General features: G+C 37.8%; 1 protein-coding gene across 1 annotated transcript; it reads right to left on the reverse strand.

The window, feature by feature from the left end:
* Window positions 1-10057: 10057 nt before the first annotated feature.
* LOC137092139 (serine protease inhibitor Kazal-type 1-like) lies at window positions 10058-10969 on the reverse strand. The gene is made up of 4 exons (XM_067456403.1): window positions 10858-10969; window positions 10492-10517; window positions 10305-10414; window positions 10058-10218 (listed from the first exon to the last, which is right to left on the reverse strand). The coding sequence occupies exons 1-4, from the start codon at window positions 10895-10897 to the stop codon at window positions 10170-10172; spliced, it is 225 nt and encodes a 74-aa protein (XP_067312504.1). The 5' UTR covers window positions 10898-10969; the 3' UTR covers window positions 10058-10169.
* Between the last annotated feature and the right edge of the window lie 8886 nt (window positions 10970-19855).

The following is a 19855-nucleotide window of genomic DNA, read 5'->3' on the forward strand; positions in this document are numbered from 1 at the left end:
GTATACACTCGCACATCTGACCGCTCTTACTTCTTATTAATAACAAGTGTCTGATATGATCAACAGAGCTGCTGTTTCTCTCCTTTCTTGCCATATAGGCTAGTTTCCAGAATTGCGTATGTTTGCTTTGTATCTTTCTAGTGAGTCCCCTTTATCTCGCTCACTGGGGTTGTAAGGCAGTATTCTTAAAGAGATCCCCTGGTGTTAAGACTTGAATGGCTTAATATAACATAAATGATGTCTTACTGAAATATGTAGTAGAAAACCCATGAAAGATCTTCATTATTTTAAAAATCGATTTTATATTTGGACCATGGGCGGCGCCATTTTGTTTGCGTTCTAGGGTGATGACGTAGAATGGTTGGACTCGGCAATCAGCTGGCCTTACCCGGAGCTATTTTTACCACAATGCAACTCGAAAATTGTTTCAAAGTTGAACAAAACCAGCTAATTGCTTTGTAATTGTACTTAAAACACACTCAAACATGCATGTGCACACAAACTCTCTCTCTTCTCTTCATGGGGTTTCTACTACATATTTCAGTAAGAGACATCTTTTGTTATATTAGGCCATACTTAAGTCTTAACACCAGGGGATCCCTTTAACACACTAAGTAAGCTGCTGTGTTACGAATTATAATAATGTATTGTGAAAGATGCATATACAAATCATTTTTAATTGAAAAGAGTGTTCTTTGGGTTTTCACAGTCAACAATTTATTCATTTTGGAAACAATATTTTGTAGTCATATTGTCACACATTATCTAACAGTTTAAATGTTTTTTCATAGGCCTATTTTTTCGTGTTTAAAATTAAACAAACTGAGGTCAGCCAAGACTATATTTTCTCTAAGTTGGCATTTAGTTTGTCAGCCACATAATTAAAGGCATTACCAGATGCATGTGTCATCTGCATATATCAGTAAACCAATATCTGTACATACGTCTGGCAAATCATTAATGCAGAGACTGAAACGTATAGGTCCCAAAACAGTGCCCTGAGGGATCCCTGTTTCAGTTAAAAAAAAAACTTTTTTGAAGAATCAGAGCAAGGCAACGGCTCTTTGGATAAACTGATTTTAGCTAATTTGGAAATTAAGGTATTATGATTTATCTTTTTAGATCTCAGGTTGGGAACAATGTTCTCTAACGAGTTGTTTGCGCAGACCTTTAAATAGTTTCAAAAAATCATCTAACAAGGTGTCGAAATCACACTTTATGATATTCTGCTCTCTAGATTTGGTTTGGGTCTTCACCTATTTTATCATCTTGTCTTTCCAAGATTTGAGGGAGAAATCACAGCCAAACAGAACTTCAATATGCAACATTTATTAATGGATTAAACCGTTACACACTCAGGCCATAATGACTGAGACACATGAGTAGCTGACTAAAGGTCTGTGGAGCTGAATGATGGAGCCGTTCCTGTGTCACTCCTGCAGATGTTTATTAACATGGGCCATCATGCTCGATTAAGATCTCAGTGCCTGATTCCCTAAAAGTAGAGATTAAATTAAAGATTAGAGTTTAAAAATGACAGAATCTAAACATAATGTGCTTTGTTTAAAAAGCATGTTTAAACTCACTGGATCTTAATACACAGCAGGCATTCATTGGCGTATGTTACTCCATCGGTTCCACACACGGGATCATAGATCTTTGGGCATCCAGGAATCGGGAAGTCGCATTCAGGCTGGTCATAAAAAAGACACAATCCTTGAGTTTTTTGCACCTGGAGGAAAGCAATTCCCCAGTCTTTATTTACTCACCTGTCTTGCTCCATCAGATATGGCCACTGTTAGAGTCAAGAAGGAAAAACAAGGATTAAAGTTTATCATGATGTGAGGAAATAACACACACTTCTTGTTTTGCCCATATGCAAGTCAGTGGGGTCTAATGTTGTTTTGGGCAAAAGCAGTTCTTCATTCATTTCTTTTAGTGAACAACCCTTTGAATGTGAGTTAAATGTGACTTATCTTACACTTGTCCTACTTTAGCAAAGGTGAATTAAGACTCTTAATGAGCATGCTTACTCTTCATTATGAGTCAAATTAAACTGCGGCAGTATCCGTGTGTATCGCAGGTCCTCATGTGAGAAAATATCAGTTGTTTTTGTGAATGAAATCATTATTACTCACCTAGGACGCAGAGAAGGACGATGATTCCTCGAGCAAACATTGTTCCCAACCTGAGAGTCTCTGAAACTGACGATATGATCAGTGATCAATGATCCGGATATTTATAGCAATACTGGATCCACCTCTAAACGTGGGAGTGGACCGTCCTCTTACTTGTTATTATATTTCTTAATATGCCATGTATGGTAGGGGTTGAACATTGAGGACTATGATTGGATGGTCTTGACACTGTGGATGACTCTGCTTGATCTGGTGTATAAATATGATGAAATATGATGAAATATGAAGTGTTCTGGTACTTACACCGTCTCTGTTTCTGCTTGATCATTCTCACGAGGCGCTTGTTTCCAGCTGATAATCATCTAATAAGGTGTCGAAATCACACTTTATGATATTCTGCTCTCTAGATTTGGTTTGGGTTTTCACCTATTTTATCATCTTTCCAAGATTTGAGAGAGAAAACAACCAAACAGAACTTCAATATGCAACATTTATTAATGGATTAAACCGTTACACACTCAGGCCATAATGACTGAGACACATGAGTAGCTGACTAAAGGTCTGTGGAGCTGAATGATGGAGCCGTTCCTGTGTCACTCCTGCAGATGTTTATTAACATGGGCCATCATGCTCGATTGAGATCTCAGTGCCTGATTCCCTAAAAACAGAGAGATTAAATTAAAGATTAGAGTTTAAAAATGACAGATTCTGAACCGTTTTTAAACCTACATTACTTATTTATTATTATTATTTTTTTAATAAGCTTGTTTTTTTGCATGTGGCAACAGTCTGTTAACATGGACTCAATCTGATAATATGTTCAGCCAATGGAAACATTTATTTTACCATACTGTGAGGTTAGTCCAATTAAATATTTTAAATTGTAGTAACAATTATTTATTTCTCATGGTCCCAAAAAACTTTATTTGGCTAAAAACAAATAAATACAACAAATGAATTAAACAAAATAAAAATACAGAACACATACAACAGGGTTGACATTTTATCACATAACTTTATTAACAAGTCAATTCTAACACGAGATATTTAGTGCAAATGCATGTTTTCAATAAGAAAAAACTCATATACATTCAAGAAGTCTTCTACATAGCAGGATATCTGAATGTGGTGGAGAAAAATCAGCACTGAATAGGCTAAAAACCTGCAAAAAAAACCGTTAAAATGTTAATGACAAACCCTGCATCACATCTACCAAGTGACAGAACAGAAGTTAATGAATTATATAATGAGGATGAGCTTGACATGTTTGATATTAAAAGGCAGTAAGTCCTGAAGAGGCCGAAGCTGACTGCAGTAGAGCTTGGAACATATTCTGTAAAAACAAAGAAATTAGTTTGTTTTCTCGAGGTGGCAAGAACAAGAACAAAGTTCGTTCTGGCCAGTACATTCCATACTTCGCGAGAAAAGCAGGTGACGATCATCTGGTTTTCTCTGCATTAACCACGCCCACTTTAAATGTCTGACCAATCACACAATAGTTCTCGGACACCCGCAAGAAAAAAGTCCTGCTCAGGCGACGTGTCGAGGACAAGCTGCGAGAACTCCCGAACCAGGGCTGGGAGAACAAAAGGACACCATTTTGTTCTCGCAGCCCTGGGAGCAAAAACTTTTTTCTCTGTTCTTGTGGAGTATGTTGAAGCCTTAAATCTACTGCCACTGTCACGTGCTGCACATATCACAAAAATGACTTTTACTTATTACCTATTATTTTAGACATATATGGCACGAGGGGAATACAAACCCGATTCCAACAAAGTTGGGGACACTGTATATATTGTGGATAAAAACAGAATGTAATGATGTCAAAGTTTTTAAATTTCAATAATCTATTCAGAACGAAACATAGATGACATATCAAATGTTTAAATTGAGTCAATGTATAATTTTAAGGGAAAAGTAAGTTGATTTTAAATTTTATGGCATATACACAACTCAAAAAAGTTGGGACAAGCCCATGTTTCCCACTGTGGCATCCCCTCTTCTTTTTATATCAGTCTGCAAACATCTGGCGCTGAGAAGACAAGTTGGAGACAGTCCTATTCTTGTCTGATACAGGCTTCTAGTTGCTCAACTTTCTTAGGTCTTCTTTATCGCATCTTCCTCTTTATGATGCACAAAATGTTTTCTAATGGTGAGAGATCTGGACTGCAGGCTGGCCATTTCAGTGCCGGATCCTTCTTCTACTCCGCCATGATGTTGTAATTGATGCAGTATGTGGTCTGGCATTGTCATGTTGGAAAATGCAAGGTCTTCCCTGAAAGAGACGCCGTCTGGATGGAGCATATGTTGTTCTAGAACTTGGATACACCTTTCAGCATTGATGATGCCTTTCCAGATGTGTAAGCTGCCCATGCCACACACACTCATGAACCCCAGACCATCGGAGATCAGCTTCTGGACTGAAGGCTGAGAACAGCTTGGGTTGTCCTTGTCCTCTTTAGTCCGGATGACATGGCATCCCAGTTTTTCAAAAAGAACTTCAAATTTTGATTCGTCTGACCACAGAACAGTTTTCCACTTTGCCACAGTCCATTTTAAATGAGCCTTGGCCCAGAGCAAACGCCTGCGCTTCTGGATCATGTTTAGATATGGCTTCTTTTCAGACCTGTAGAGTTTTAGCCGGCGACGGCGAATGGCACCGCGGATTGTGTTCACCAATGTTTTCTGGAAGTATTCCTGAGCCCATGTTGTGAGGTCCATTACAGTAGCATTCCTGTGTGTGATGCAGTGCCGTCTAAGGGCTGAAGATCACGGGCATCCAGTTTGGTTTTGACCCTTGACCCTTACACACAGAGATTGTTCCAGATTCTCTGAATCTTTGGATGATATTATGCACTGTAGATGATGATAACTTCAAACTCTTTGCAGTGTTTCTCTGAGAAACTCCTTTCTGATATTGCTCCACTATTGTCCGCCGCAGCATTGGGGGAATTGGTGATCCTCTGCCCATCTTGCCTTCTGAGAGACACTGCCACTCTGAGAGGCTCTTTTATACCCAATCATGTTGCCAACTGACCTAATAAGTTGCAAATTGGTCCTCCAGCTGTTCCGTATGTACATTTAACTTTTCTGGCCTCTTATTGATACCTGTCCCAACTTTTTTGGAATGTGTAGCTCTCATGAAATCCAAAATGAGCCGATATTTGGCACGACATTTCAAAATGTCTCACTTTCAACATTTGATATGTTATCTATATTCTATTGTGAATAAAATATAAGTTTATGAGATTTGTAAATTATTGCAATCGTTTTTTATTTACAATTTGTCCCCATTTTTTTTGTAATCGGGTTTGTAAAACTATTGGCTACCATCAGATAATTGTGTGGTAACTGGGAACACAGTCATGAAACCAATGCATGCATGAATTCATGATTCTACTGAATGCCTTTTGAACTTCATACCGGGTCACAAAGCAAAACTTTGGAGAATAATTTCAGTGCTCAATGCTCAGAAACGTCTTGTGCGATGAATATCTCTATTCTCTTGGGAATGTTTGTTTCGGTCTTCAGCACCGGCTGGTTCAGCTCCGCTCGCTCTCTCGCTCATCCGCATTTGAAATCTCAATACCAAAAGTTTTCCTCAGGCACATTTTGCGTGTAGAGTTTTCTGGAATTAGCACGTGTTTATCCAACATTGATTTTTCCCTTCGACTTTATAAATGGACTGAGATTGATGTGAATATGCATTTTTACTTTTGAGTGCAGACCTTAAGCTATGATTAGTACAATGCATCTTTTTGCATGATTATAATAGTCATTTATTGGGCAGATAACATAACAGAAAACTCACAGAAAGTAATTAAGTAATTTAAGAAAGTAATTTAATGATCAATTGACACTTTTTTGTGTCTTTTACAGTGTTGTTAGAGGATATTTATAGCCTGACATCATTATACTCAGCTCTAGTCAGAATATGAGTCTGATGCTCCATTGGGCTGTGATTATGGGGCGTGTTTCAACTGAACAAGGAAAGACCTCGATTGGACAGACCAACAACCAATCAGAGCAGCGGAGCGACACATAACGTTAGTTGTCAAATGTCAACAGAGCTCAACTGCACTGTGTTGCCAAATCTGCTTTTTTTCCGTGTATTGTTGAAGCGACCTCAATTATGTGATATATAGACCCAGGAATGCAAATCTTAGCAGGCAACCATGCCAAAATAACACCCCCTGTGAAGCTGTTTCTTTGGGCTATTAGTTGGCGGGTTTTACTGTAAAAACTTAGCAACCCTGTCTGCACGCACGCTGGAATAAATGATCTTTGCCAATGTTGTAAAAAAAAGAATTTAAGGATACACAGAGCACAACAACATGATCATCATTTCAGAGAGAAATAGAGAAGGTGATGCAGATGCGAACAAGCTCTCTTTTTCGTATATTGTTTGGGATTTGAACAAATTCAACCCAAGCGCTTTTGATGACATGATGATTACGGTACTGTTGATCACCTGTCCATCATCGGCTAAAGCCCGCCCTGATGATCTCATTGGTCAGTTTCTGTTGATCATCTGTCCATCATCGGCTAAAGCCCGCCCTGATGATCTCATTGGTCAGTTTCTGTTGATCATCTGTCCGTCATCGGCTAAAGCCCGCCCTGATGATCTCATTGGTCAGTTTCTGTTGATCATCTGTCCATCATCGGCTAAAGCCCGCCCTGATGATCTCATTGGTCAGTTTCTGTTGATCATCTGTCCGTCATCGGCTAAAGCCCGCCCTGATGATCTCATTGGTCAGTTTCTGTTGATCATCTGTCCGTCATCGGCTAAAGCCCGCCCTGATGATCTCATTGGTCAGTTTCTGTTGATCATCTGTCCGTCATCGGCTAAAGCCCGCCCTGATGATCTCATTGGTCAGTTTCTGTTGATCATCTGTCCGTCATCATCTAAAGCCCGCCCTGATGATCTCATTGGTCAGTTTCTGTTGATCATCTGTCCGTCATCGGCTAAAGCCCGCCCCGATGATCTCATTGGTCAGTTACTGTTGATCATCTGTCCATCATCGGCTAAAGCCCGCCCTAATGATTTAAGAGCAGTTTTATATATTATATTTTACATAAGACGAGATTCAGTTGAAAATCAGTCATTTTCACCGCCTTTACTTTATTGAAGTGTATTAAAGTACTGGAGAGATGTGTGTAAGTTTTCCTCTCCTATCCCTGTGTAGTGACGTGTCCATGTTCCCTTACCCCGCATTCACACGGGGCGTAGGCGTTAACGCTTGACGGAGGGCGTGGCTGAAGCTGGGTGCTGACGCGATCGTCATAGTGACAACAGCCAATCACAGTAACTTGCCGCTTGGACCAAAACACAACACAAAAAAGCGCCTTTTTTGGTTGTATGTGCGAGTGCGATTGCCCGTGTAGTTGTTGTCAGCGCACTGCACAGTTGCACGAAGCTGTTAAGTACATTAAATCCTGAAAAAGCGCCGACAGCGGGAAGAATATCACGTAGTGGTCCAGGAGCTGCGTCTGGATTTTTAACGGTCTATGGTCTGGATGGTTCACGGAGCAGTAATGAACGCAATTGGCTAGCGTCTACTGAGGATATTTGCATACGGCGATCTGATTGGATGACGCCTGCGCTGGCGCTTGAAAAGTTGAGAATTCTTCAACTTCTGCCGCTTGCAACGCGAGTGAAGCGCCGCGACGGAACCCACAATTCAGTTCGGCAACGGATGATGTCACCCATTCAAAGTAAATGGGAAGCGTTAACGCCTACGCCCCGTGTGAATGCGGCGTTATTCCCTGCGGTTTGCAGTGTCCTTCACACAGATCTTGTTCGCTTCCTTCGGACTGCAATCTCGCTTTAGATGGCAGAATCCCCTGTGAAGTTCACTACATAGGGCTCTTACGGTCAAATGGACACACTTGAGGATTTTAGTGGTGCTTTCTGAGAGTTTCCTGTTAATATTTTCTTATTTCTTGGGCACTTTTGACTATTCTTGTGTAAGTCTGCCCTTGTGTAACTTCTTTCTGTTATGTTATCTGCACATCATGGACACACCTAGACAAAACAAGAACTAGGCCTTGGACACACGTATAAACTCGCACATCTGACCGCTCTTAGTTGTTATCATATTTCTTAATATGCCATGTATGGTTGGGGTTGAACGTTGAGGACTATGATCGGATGGTCTGGACATCAGTGTTAATTTCGTTGACGAAGACTATGACGAAAAATATTCGTCAACTAACCTTTTTCACGGACGAAAACTAAATAAAAACTAAATAAAAAGTCAGATATGATGACGAAGAACGTGACGAAATATAACTGACACTTTAGTCAACGAATAAAAATGAGACGAAAATATATGGGAGGGACGAATGGAGAAGAGATCCAATCATAAGTACTCTTTTTGTGGGCCGTGTTGGGTAGAAATCCAATCAGAGCGAATCTTTGAGGGTAGGTTGATCTATGCAGAAGCAGCCGAGCCATTTAAAAAAGCCGCGGTAAATGCACGCGCAACAGCTAAACAAACGCAGCAGCAGTTACACAGAAAAGACAGAACAGAAATGTCAGAGGCAGGACGAAAACGAAGAATTGACATCTGGTCACATTTCTCATATGACAACAAGGACAATCATACGCCTGTAAACCGTGTGGAGCAAAAATCGCTGGCAAAAACACCACCAACTTGACAGTTACAGACGACTCATCCAGAAATACATGCCAAAGCACGCACGCCAAGTTTATTTTATCAGATAAACCACCGTGTTCCCGCTAGCTGCTAAACTTGGAATAAAATAGAAACTAAAGAAAACCACGTCTGACCTGTATTGATTAGACCAGCGTTTCCCAACCGGGGTGCCGTGTAAAACGCACTTGCACCACGGTTCATCTCACATCTGATGATGACACATCTTTAATATAGGTTGTAACTTGAAAATAATGCTTTATGTATGTTTCTGTCGATGGATACACGTGCTGGCTCCTCAGTGATAGGCTACAACAGCGATAATAAAAGAAAAACTGGCAAAACGGTTTCTCTTTGTAAACTGTGTTCAATGCTTGTCCAGTCATTTCTCTGTCCTCACCCGGGTATATTCACCAGAAGACGCGAATGAGAGCGCGCACGCGCTGTGTGAAGTTCTGTCATCCGAGAGCGCGCACGCGTCCCACAGCGCGCAAATATTGAGTTATCTTTCAAGTCTTGCGCTGAACGGACAAACTCATACAAAAAGTATGTCAACATGTCCATCTTGTTAAGTATCCAAGCAGACATAGTCTGAATATGCCTTAAGTGAACTTTATACAGTCGAGAAAGACGACGCATACCCCTGTATTAGGTCTTAAAGGGGCAGCAACCTTTAATGTCAAAGAAAATATGAGGACTCACTGCTCTTGATTGAATAGCTTGTGTAAGTTTAATAAGGATTAATCTTTCATTTAAACAGTTAAATATGTAGTTATTTTACATGAAACCGTGAACCTAAAACGTTATACAAACCGACCCGTGAGACTAAGACTAAAACTCTTATGATATTTAGTCGACTAAAACTAGACTAAGACTAAAAGATTTCAGATGACTAAAATGGGACTAAAACTAAATGGTGTGTTATTCAAAAGACTAAGACTAAGACTAAATCTGAATTTGCTGTCAAAATTAACACTGCTGGACATTGTGGATGACTCTGCTTGATCTGGTGTATAAATATGATGAAATATGATGAAATATGAAGTGTTCTGGTACAACACCGTCTCTGTGTCTGCTTGATCATTCTCCCGAGGCGCTTGTTTCCAGCTGATAATCATCTAACAAGGTGTCGAAATCACACTTTATGATATTCTGCTCTCTAGATTTGGTTTGGGTTTTCACCTATTTTATCATCTTGTCTTTCCAAGAGTTGAGCGAGAAAACACAACCAAACAGAACTTCAATATGGAACATTTATTATTTATGGATTAAACCGTTACACACTCAGGCCATAATGACTGAGACACATGAGTAGCTGACTAAAGGTCTGTGGAGCTGAATGATGGAGCCGTTCCTGTGTCACTCCTGCAGATGTTTATTGACAAGGGCCATCATGCTCGACTGAGATCTCAGTGCCTGATTCCCTAAAAACAGAGATTAAATTAAAGTTAAAAAAATTTCACAATCGGAACAGTTTTTAAACCTACTGTAAATGCATGTGTAAACTCACCTGATGGCCATACACAGCATGCACTCATTGTCATACGTTACTCCATCGGTTCCACACACAGTTTCCAAGATCTCTGGGCATCTGTCAGGCCGGTAGCTCCAGCATTCAGGCTGGTCATAAAAAAAGACACAATCCTTGAGTTTTTTGCACCTGGAGGAAAGCAATTCTCCAGTCTTTATTTACTCACCGGTCTTGCTCCATCAGATATGGCCACTGTTAGAGTCAAGAAGGAAAAACAAGGATTAAAGTTTATCATGATGTGAGGAAATAACACACACTTGTTTTGCCCATATGCAAGTCAGTGGGGTCTAATGTTGTTTTGGGCAAAAGCAGTTCTTCATTCATTTCTTTGAGTGAACAACCCTTTGAATGTGAGTTAAATGTGACTTATCTTACACTTGTCCTACTTTAGCAAAGGTGAATTAAGACTCTTAATGTGCATGCTTACTCTTCATTATGACTCAAATTAAACTGTGGCAGTATCCGTGTGTATCGCAGGTCCTCATGTGAGAAAATATCAGTTGTTTTTGTGAATGAAATCATTATTACTCACCTAGGACGCAGAGAAGGACGATGATTCCTCGAGCAAACATTGTTCCCAACCTGAGAGTCTCTGAAACTGACGATATGATCAGTGATCAATGATCCGGATATTTATAGCAATACTGGATCCACCTCTAAACTTGGGAGTGGACTGTCCATCCCACCGATTTGTAACACACACACACACACACACACACACACACACACACACACACACACACACACACACACATACACGTCTATATTACCAAGAGGGGACTATCACTCTACACTATCCAAGAGGGGACCTGTGTTTCTAGTCATTTTGAAGAAACAAAAATCACATATAAAATTTTCTTTTAAGGTCCTTATTCATAATATAACTTCAAATAAGCATTTTTTTATTTTTTTAAAAATATGCCAAGAGGGGACCTGAGCGATGTCTACCTATCCAACTGGGGACCTCCATAGACTCTAATGGAGCTGTGTGTGTGTGTGTGTGACCGATGTCTACCTATCCAACAGGGGACCTCCATAGACTCTAATGGAGCTGTGTGTGTGTGTGTGTGTGACCGATGTCTACCTATCCAACAGGGGACCTCCATAGACTCTAATGGAGCTGTGTGTGTGTGTGTGTGTGACCGATGTCTACCTATCCAACAGGGGACCTCCATTAGTCTGCAGTGGAGCTGTGTGTGAATGTGAAGTGAGCTGGCAGTCAAGTCTGTCTTCATTTTATATATATATATATATATATATATATATATATATATATATATATATATATATATGCATTTGGCATATATATATATATATATATATATATATATATATGCATTTGGCATATATATATGCCATCTCCACCATTACATGTCTTTACAAATAAATAACATAAATGCAGTTAAGCTTCGTACAGACTATATAATGTGTCAAGTAATAATATGTCTTTTTATAATAACTGTGTTCTTTTGAATGTACTGAGAAGTATTTATTTGTAACCTAAAATATACTTTAATACTTTTATTTTTTTTTAAATATATTTATTACACAGTCGCAATAAAGTTACAAGATGTAACATCAAGTAACACACTACACTTAGTTAGTCCACAAGTCTTCTTGTGCTTTAGTATGTTAGTCAACACATTAAAATAAGTTAACTTGTTTACACAGGCATCTGGTATCACAATAGGCACACACACACACACACACACAATATACCTTAGACATAACACCTAATACATTACAGAAAAGTCATTTCTTTAAGAAATTCATTCTCTGTTGTGTCTTCATAATTACAGTATATGATCAGTCCACATCTCTCATTTAAGATTATTGTCAGGTACACCAATGCATTTACATTATTGAATATTACAGGTCATTATTGAATAGTGATTACGTTACACACACACTGACTCAGGACCTCTGTTAGATAGTAAATCACGACACCTGTGTGTTTGCTGTGACATTTCTTATCATCATAAACACACTGTAAAGATTTAGAGTTTTTACAGCAATAACTGAGTTTAAAGGGTTAAATCAAGCAGAAATAGCTCTCTAATGTATTAATTGCAGGTCATTATTGAATAGTGATTACGTTACACACACACTGACTCAGGACCTCTGTTAGATAGTAAATCACGACGCCTGTGTGTTTGCTGTGACATTTCTTATCATCATAAACACACTGTAAAGATTTAGAGTTTTTACAGCAATACCTGAGTTTAAAGGGTTAAATCAAGCAGAAATAGCTCTCTAATGTATTAATTGCAGGTCATTATTGAATAGTGACTACGTTACACACACACACTGACTCAGGTCCCCTGTTAGATAGTAAATCACGACGCCTGTGTGTTTGCTGTGACATTTCTTATCATCACAAACACACTGCAAAGATTTAGAGTTTTTACCGCAATAACTGAGTTTAAAGGGTTAAATCAAGCAGAAATAGCTCTCTAATGTATTAATTGCAGGTCATTATTGAATAGTGAGTACGTTACACACACACTGACTCAGGTCCCCTGTTAGATAGTAAATCACGACACCTGTGTGTTTGCTGTGACATTTCTTATCATCATAAACATACTGTAAAGATTTAGAGTTTTTACCGCAATAACTGAGTTTAAAGGGTTAAATCAAGCAGAAATAGCTCTCTAATGTATTAATTGCAGGTCATTATTGAATAGTGATTATGTTACACACACACTGACTCAGGTCCCCTGTTAGATAGTAAATCACGACACCTGTGTGTTTGCTGTGACATTTCTTATCATCACAAACAAACTGTAAAGATTTAGAGTTTTTACAGCAATAACTGAGTTTAAAGGGTTAAATCATGTAGAAATAGCTCTCTAATGTATTAATTGCAGGTCATTATTGAATAGTGAGTACGTTACACACACACTGACTCAGGTCCCCTGTTAGATAGTAAATCACGACGCCTGTGTGTTTGCTGTGACATTTCTTATCATCATAAACACACTGTAAAGATTTAGAGTTTTTACAGCAATAACTGAGTTTAAAGGGTTAAATCATGTAGAAATAGCTCTCTAATGTATTAATTGCAGGTCATTATTGAATAGTGAGTACGTTACACACACACTGACTCAGGTCCCCTGTTAGATAGTAAATCACGACGCCTGTGTGTTTGCTGTGACATTTCTTATCATCATAAACACACTGTAAAGATTTAGAGTTTTTACAGCAATACCTGAGTTTAAAGAGTTAAATCAAGCAGAGATAGCTCTCTAATGTATTCATGGCAGGTCATTATTTAATAGTGATTGTTACACACACACTCACTCAAGTCCCCTGTTAGATAGTAAATCACGACGCCTGTGTGTTTGCTGTGACATTTCTTATAATCACAAACACACTGCAAAGATTTAGAGTTTTTACAGCAATAACTGAGTTTAAAGGGTTAAATCAAGCAGAAATAGCTCTCTAATGTATTAATTGCAGGTCATTATTGAATAGTGATTATGTTACACACACACTGACTCAGGTCCCCTGTTAGATAGTAAATCACGACGCCTGTGTGTTTGCTGTGACATTTCTTATAATCACAAACACACTGTAAAGATTTAGAGTTTTTACAGCAATACCTGAGTTTAAAGGGTTAAATCAAGCAGAAATAGCTCTCTAATGTATTAAATGCAGGTCATTATTGAATAGTGACTACGTTACACACACACTGACTCAGGTCCCCTGTTAGATAGTAAATCACGACACCTGTGTGTTTGCTGTGACATTTCTTATCATCACAAACACACTGTAAAGATTTAGAGTTTTTACAGCAATACCTGAGTTTAAAGGGCTAAATCAAGCAGAAATAGCTCTCTAATGTATTAATTGCAGGTCATTATTGAATAGTGATTATGTTACACACACACACTGACTCAGGTCCCCTGTTAGATAGTAAATCACGACGCCTGTGTGTTTGCTGTGACATTTCTTATCATCACAAACACACTGCAAAGATTTAGAGTTTTTACAGCAATACCTGAGTTTAAAGGGTTAAATCAAGCAGAAATAGCTCTCTAATGTATTAATTGCAGGTCATTATTGAATAGTGACTACGTTACACACACACTGACTCAGGTCCCCTGTTAGATAGTAAATCACGACGCCTGTGTGTTTGCTGTGACATTTCTTATCATCACAAACACTCTGTAAAGATTTAGAGTTTTTACAGCAATACCTGAGTTTAAAGGGTTAAATCAAGCAGAAATAGCTCTCTAATGTATTAATTGCAGGTCATTATTAAATAGTGATTATGTTACACACACACACTGACTCAGGTCCCCTGTTAGATAGTAAATCACGACGCCTCTGTGTTTGCTGTGACATTTCTTATCATCACAAACACACTGTAAAGATTTAGAGTTTTTACAGCAATACCTGAGTTTAAAGGGTTAAATCAAGCAGAAATAGCTCTCTAATGTATTAATTGCAGGTCATTATTAAATAGTGATTATGTTACACACACACACTGACTCAGGTCCCCTGCTAGATAGTAAATCACGACGCCTGTGTGTTTGCTGTGACATTTCTTATCATCACAAACACACTGCAAAGATTTAGAGTTTTTACAGCATTACCTGAGTTTAAAGGGTTAAATCAAGCAGAAATAGCTCTCTAATGTATTAATTGCCGGTCATTATTGAATAGTGATTATGTTACACACACACACTGACTCAGGTCCCCTGTTAGATAGTAAATCACGACGCCTGTGTGTTTGCTGTGACATTTCTTATCATCATAAACACACTGCAAAGATTTAGAGTTTTTACAGCAATAACTGAGTTTAAAGGGTTAAATCAAGCAGAAATAGCTCTCTAATGTATTAATTGCAGGTCATTATTGAATAGTGAATACGTTACACACACACTGACTCAGGTCCCCTGTTAGATAGTAAATCACGACGCCTGTGTGTTTGCTGTGTCATTTCTTATAATCACAAACACACTGCAAAGATTTAGAGTTTTAACAGCAATAACTGAGTTTAAAGGGTTAAATCAAGCAGAAATAGCTCTCTAATGTATTAAATGCAGGTCATTATTGAATAGTGAATATGTTACACACACACACACTGACTCAGGTCCCCTGTTAGATAGTAAATCACGACGCCTGTGTGTTTGCTGTGACATTTCTTATCATCATAAACACACTGCAAAGATTTAGAGTTTTTACAGCAATAACTGAGTTTAAAGGGTTAAATCAAGCAGAAATAGCTCTCTAATGTATTAATTGCAGGTCATTATTGAATAGTGAATACGTTACACACACACTGACTCAGGTCCCCTGTTAGATAGTAAATCACGACGCCTGTGTGTTTGCTGTGACATTTCTTATCATCACAAACACACTGCAAAGATTTAGAGTTTTTACAGCAATACCTGAGTTTAAAGGGTTAAATCAAGCAGAAATAGCTCTCTAATGTATTAATTACAGGTCATTATTGAATAGTGATTACGTTACACACACACTGACTCAGGTCCCCTGTTAGATAGTAAATCACGACGCCTGTGTGTTTCTCTCCTCAACCCCCACAACCCCCCACTCACAATTTACATTTCAATAAGGGAGACTTGAAAAACCAGTTTGTGAACCACAGGCCAATAGAGCTCAAACTACCAATGTGGCAGAACCCTTCTCAAATAAACTAGAGAAGATGCTGGGATTTGCCCTGCCAAATTAAACTAAATTACATTTTTTACAATCGCTAGGCCACATTTCTCAATACTTTGGTCATTTTCAAAATCCTTCACACAGTTCTCCAAACCAACTTTCTGCTTCACATCAGTTATTTCACATTCAAAATCCACAAAAACCAACAAAACACTTAATTCATGTCTCAAATCAAGTGCCAATGATCCTCAGTTTAGCTTGCACAGACTCAAGTTGTGATCACTGTGTGAAGAGTTGAAAAAGTTGAAAAAGTGTGTTTATTATTGAGAAATGTTTTGTAAAAGAACATTTTATATCACAGCTTAACTGTGGATCAACATTGCTTTAGCACAAAATGCATTCAATGGCAACATCTTTCAATTTACCTGAAATCTTTTCTCACTTTGACACAAACACAATCAAAACTTTGTTCTACAGGCCAATTTGCACATCCTTACATGCTGTTTTCAAAAGTGTTAAACTTATGGACAAAACAATAACATAATACAAAACTGAATGAGACAGCAATTTACAACATGTATACAGTAATACTGTAATGCAATTTACCCTGCTAAAAAAATCAAACACTATCAAAGCAACTTTGATGAAACTGAACACCAACAGAAGTGTTAGACCATTACCATCCATTCAAAAGAGGAAACTTAGGAATAATGATGTACTGTAATGTAAGCATGCAGTGAATTATAAGCAGCAGAGTGTCATTCTAGTTTTGTAAAGACATTTTAATTGTATAATGTTCCTGATGTTAGTGTTGATGTAAACCTGCGCTGCTAGTGCTCTGGAAGAATGAGTTGATTTGTAAATGTAAAATTAACTGCTGTGAAGCTGAAAGTTGGTTAGCAAATTTATAAACTCCTCACTCAGTTCTCCTAAATATTGGGAAATGTGTTCTAGCGATTGAAATTTAATTTCATCATGTAATTTCAATTTATTTTTGGCAGGGTATTTGGTCTAGGACACAGGTAACAGTAGTGAGGTTCTGTGTCTCACCTGTGAGAGTCTTCATGCATTGAAATGTAAATTACTGGTGGGGGGTTGAGCAGCAAACTCAACACACACTATTCTCTATTCCAATTTCAAGAGCACATCTAAACCACTAGCCCAAACACATTACAAGTGAAAGCACAAATAAATACAAAAGATATGATACACATGAAATAAACAGTGCTTTTCAGGACGGTCTGTCAGTAGTTGTAATATAACACTGTATTGTCCTCACTGTAAAAAAAAAAAAAAAAAAAAAAAATATATATATATATATATATATATTTTTTTTTTTATATAAGTTAATAATTTTAAAGTTACTTTTTCTCAAAGTGTATGTTCACTTAACTGAACCTACTATGACATAAGCAACTATGTTTACTGGGATACTTCCTATTTTTTTAAAAATAATTTTGTATTAATTTTAGCATTTTAGTTTAGCATTCGTGCACTGTCAGAGATCCAGCTTTTGGGGCGTGTGCTTTAGGTGTTCACCCATATAGCACGTGAGTAATGAAGAGCCTTCTGAAGCAAAGTGGCACGTTTGTGTAAGAACAATGTCCATATTTTAAACTTTATAGACTAAACAAACTATTTTTATTGAAAGAAATTGTGTTTTAGTGTTATTATGAAAAGAGTAACCCCTGACGCTAAGTTTTGTTTAGCTCTATCTTCTCTCTTCTGCGTTTGTCAGTGCACATACGTCAAGGATTCATGGGTGAAGAAGGGTTACTCTTTAAAGGACAACTCCGGTGAGAAATGACCCTATAGGGGTGATTAACAGACGGTGGTTACCGAGTAGATCGTTCTCTGGGATGCGTTTTCATGGAAATCAAGTGTAAAGAGTTTTATCTCTAAAAACAGATTTGAGTGACGAACGCTGTGCTAAGTGATGAACTGTGACTTGGAATCTCATATGGGCCGTTGTTTCCGGAAGAAAGCACTGAACGCAGTAGAGAAAAAAAAAGTCCATGTAATTAGATTTCACAAACTTAATTCCTATCGATCAGCTCACTTAGCACAACGTTCGTGGCTAGACTAGTCGAGACTGTTTTCCAAGATGGCTGCAGTCTGTAAACGTGTAATGTACTGTCTTTATAAAGTATCTTCTTATTAAACCGTTTGTACTCTAACAAGTTCTCAATGCTTCGGTTTGCATGTAGGGATCCTCATTATGCTGCCTTGTTAGTGTGAGGCTATTTTGACCCTTGTTAGTGGTATTAACTAGCGATTTAATTTCACTTATTCCATGCCCCATAGACAAACATTATAAGCTAATCTGTGTTTAGAGATAAAACTCTTTAAATTCGATTTTCATGAAACCGCATCCCAGAGAACGATCTACTCGGTAACCATCTGTTAATTACCCCTAGGGTCATTTCTCACCGGAGTTGTCCTTTAAGCGCAATGTGATTCGTGTGGCACTGAAAACCGAAAGCTAGTATTTTAGTCTATGGATCAGTTACTGTGTGGATCAGTTATATGATGGTTAGATGCACTTTTATGGACCGACAAGGCACTGGCATTTTAAAGCTGGGAAGAGCCAGGACTTTTTTAATATAAATTTAAATAACTCAGATTTTATTCATTTGAAAAAAGAATGTCATATACACTTGGGATGACTTGAGGGTGAGTAAATCATGGGCTAATTTTCATTTGTAGGTGAACTAACTGCTGTAAACTGGGCCCACAAACACAGTAGATCCACACAACCCCCCACACAATTTACATTTTAATAATAATAAATAAGGGAAGACTTGAAAACCTAGGGCAAAAAGTTGAAAAAGTGTGTTTATTATTGAGAAATGTTTTGTAAAAGAACATTTTATATCACAGCTTAACTGTGGATCAACATTGCTTTAGCACAAAATGCATTCAATGGCAACATCTTTCAATTTACCTGAAATCTTTTCTCACTTTGACACAAACACAATCAAATCTTTGTTCTACAGGCCAATTTGCACATCCTTACATGCTGTTTTCAAAAGTGTTTAACTTATGGACAAAACAATAACATAATACAAAACTGAATGAGACAGCAATTTACAACATGTATACAGTAATACTGTAATGCAATTTACCCTGCTAAAAAAATCAAACACTATCAAAGCAACTTTGATGAAACTGAACACCAACAGAAGTGTTAGACCATTACCATCCATTCAAAAGAGGAAACTTAGGAATAATGATGTACTGTAATGTAAGCATGCAGTGAATTATAAGCAGCAGAGTGTCATTCTAGTTTTGTAAAGACATTTTAATTGTATAATGTTCCTGATGTTAGTGTTGATGTAAACCTGCGCTGCTAGTGCTCTGGAAGAATGAGTTGATTTGTAAATGTAAAATTAACTGCTGTGAAGCTGAAAGTTGGTTAGCAAATTTATAAACTCCTCACTCAGTTCTCCTAAATATTGGGAAATGTGTTCTAGCGATTGAAATTTAATTTCATCATGTAATTTCAATTTATTTTTGGCAGGGTATTTGGTCTAGGACACAGGTAACAGTAGTGAGGTTCTGTGTCTCACCTGTGAGAGTCTTCATGCATTGAAATGTAAATTACTGGTGGGGGGTTGAGCAGCAAACTCAACACACACTATTCTCTATTCCAATTTCAAGAGCACATCTAAACCACTAGCCCAAACACATTACAAGTGAAAGCACAAATAAATACAAAAGATATGATACACATGAAATAAACAGTGCTTTTCAGGACGGTCTGTCAGTAGTTGTAATATAACACTGTATTGTCCTCACTGTAAAAAAAAAAAAAAAAAAAAAAAAAAAATATATATATATATATATATATATATATATTTTTTTATATAAGTTAATAATTTTAAAGTTACTTTTTCTCAAAG

Source organism: Pseudorasbora parva, chromosome 11, assembly GCF_024679245.1.
Source record: "Pseudorasbora parva isolate DD20220531a chromosome 11, ASM2467924v1, whole genome shotgun sequence".
NCBI lineage: Eukaryota > Metazoa > Chordata > Actinopteri > Cypriniformes > Gobionidae > Pseudorasbora > Pseudorasbora parva.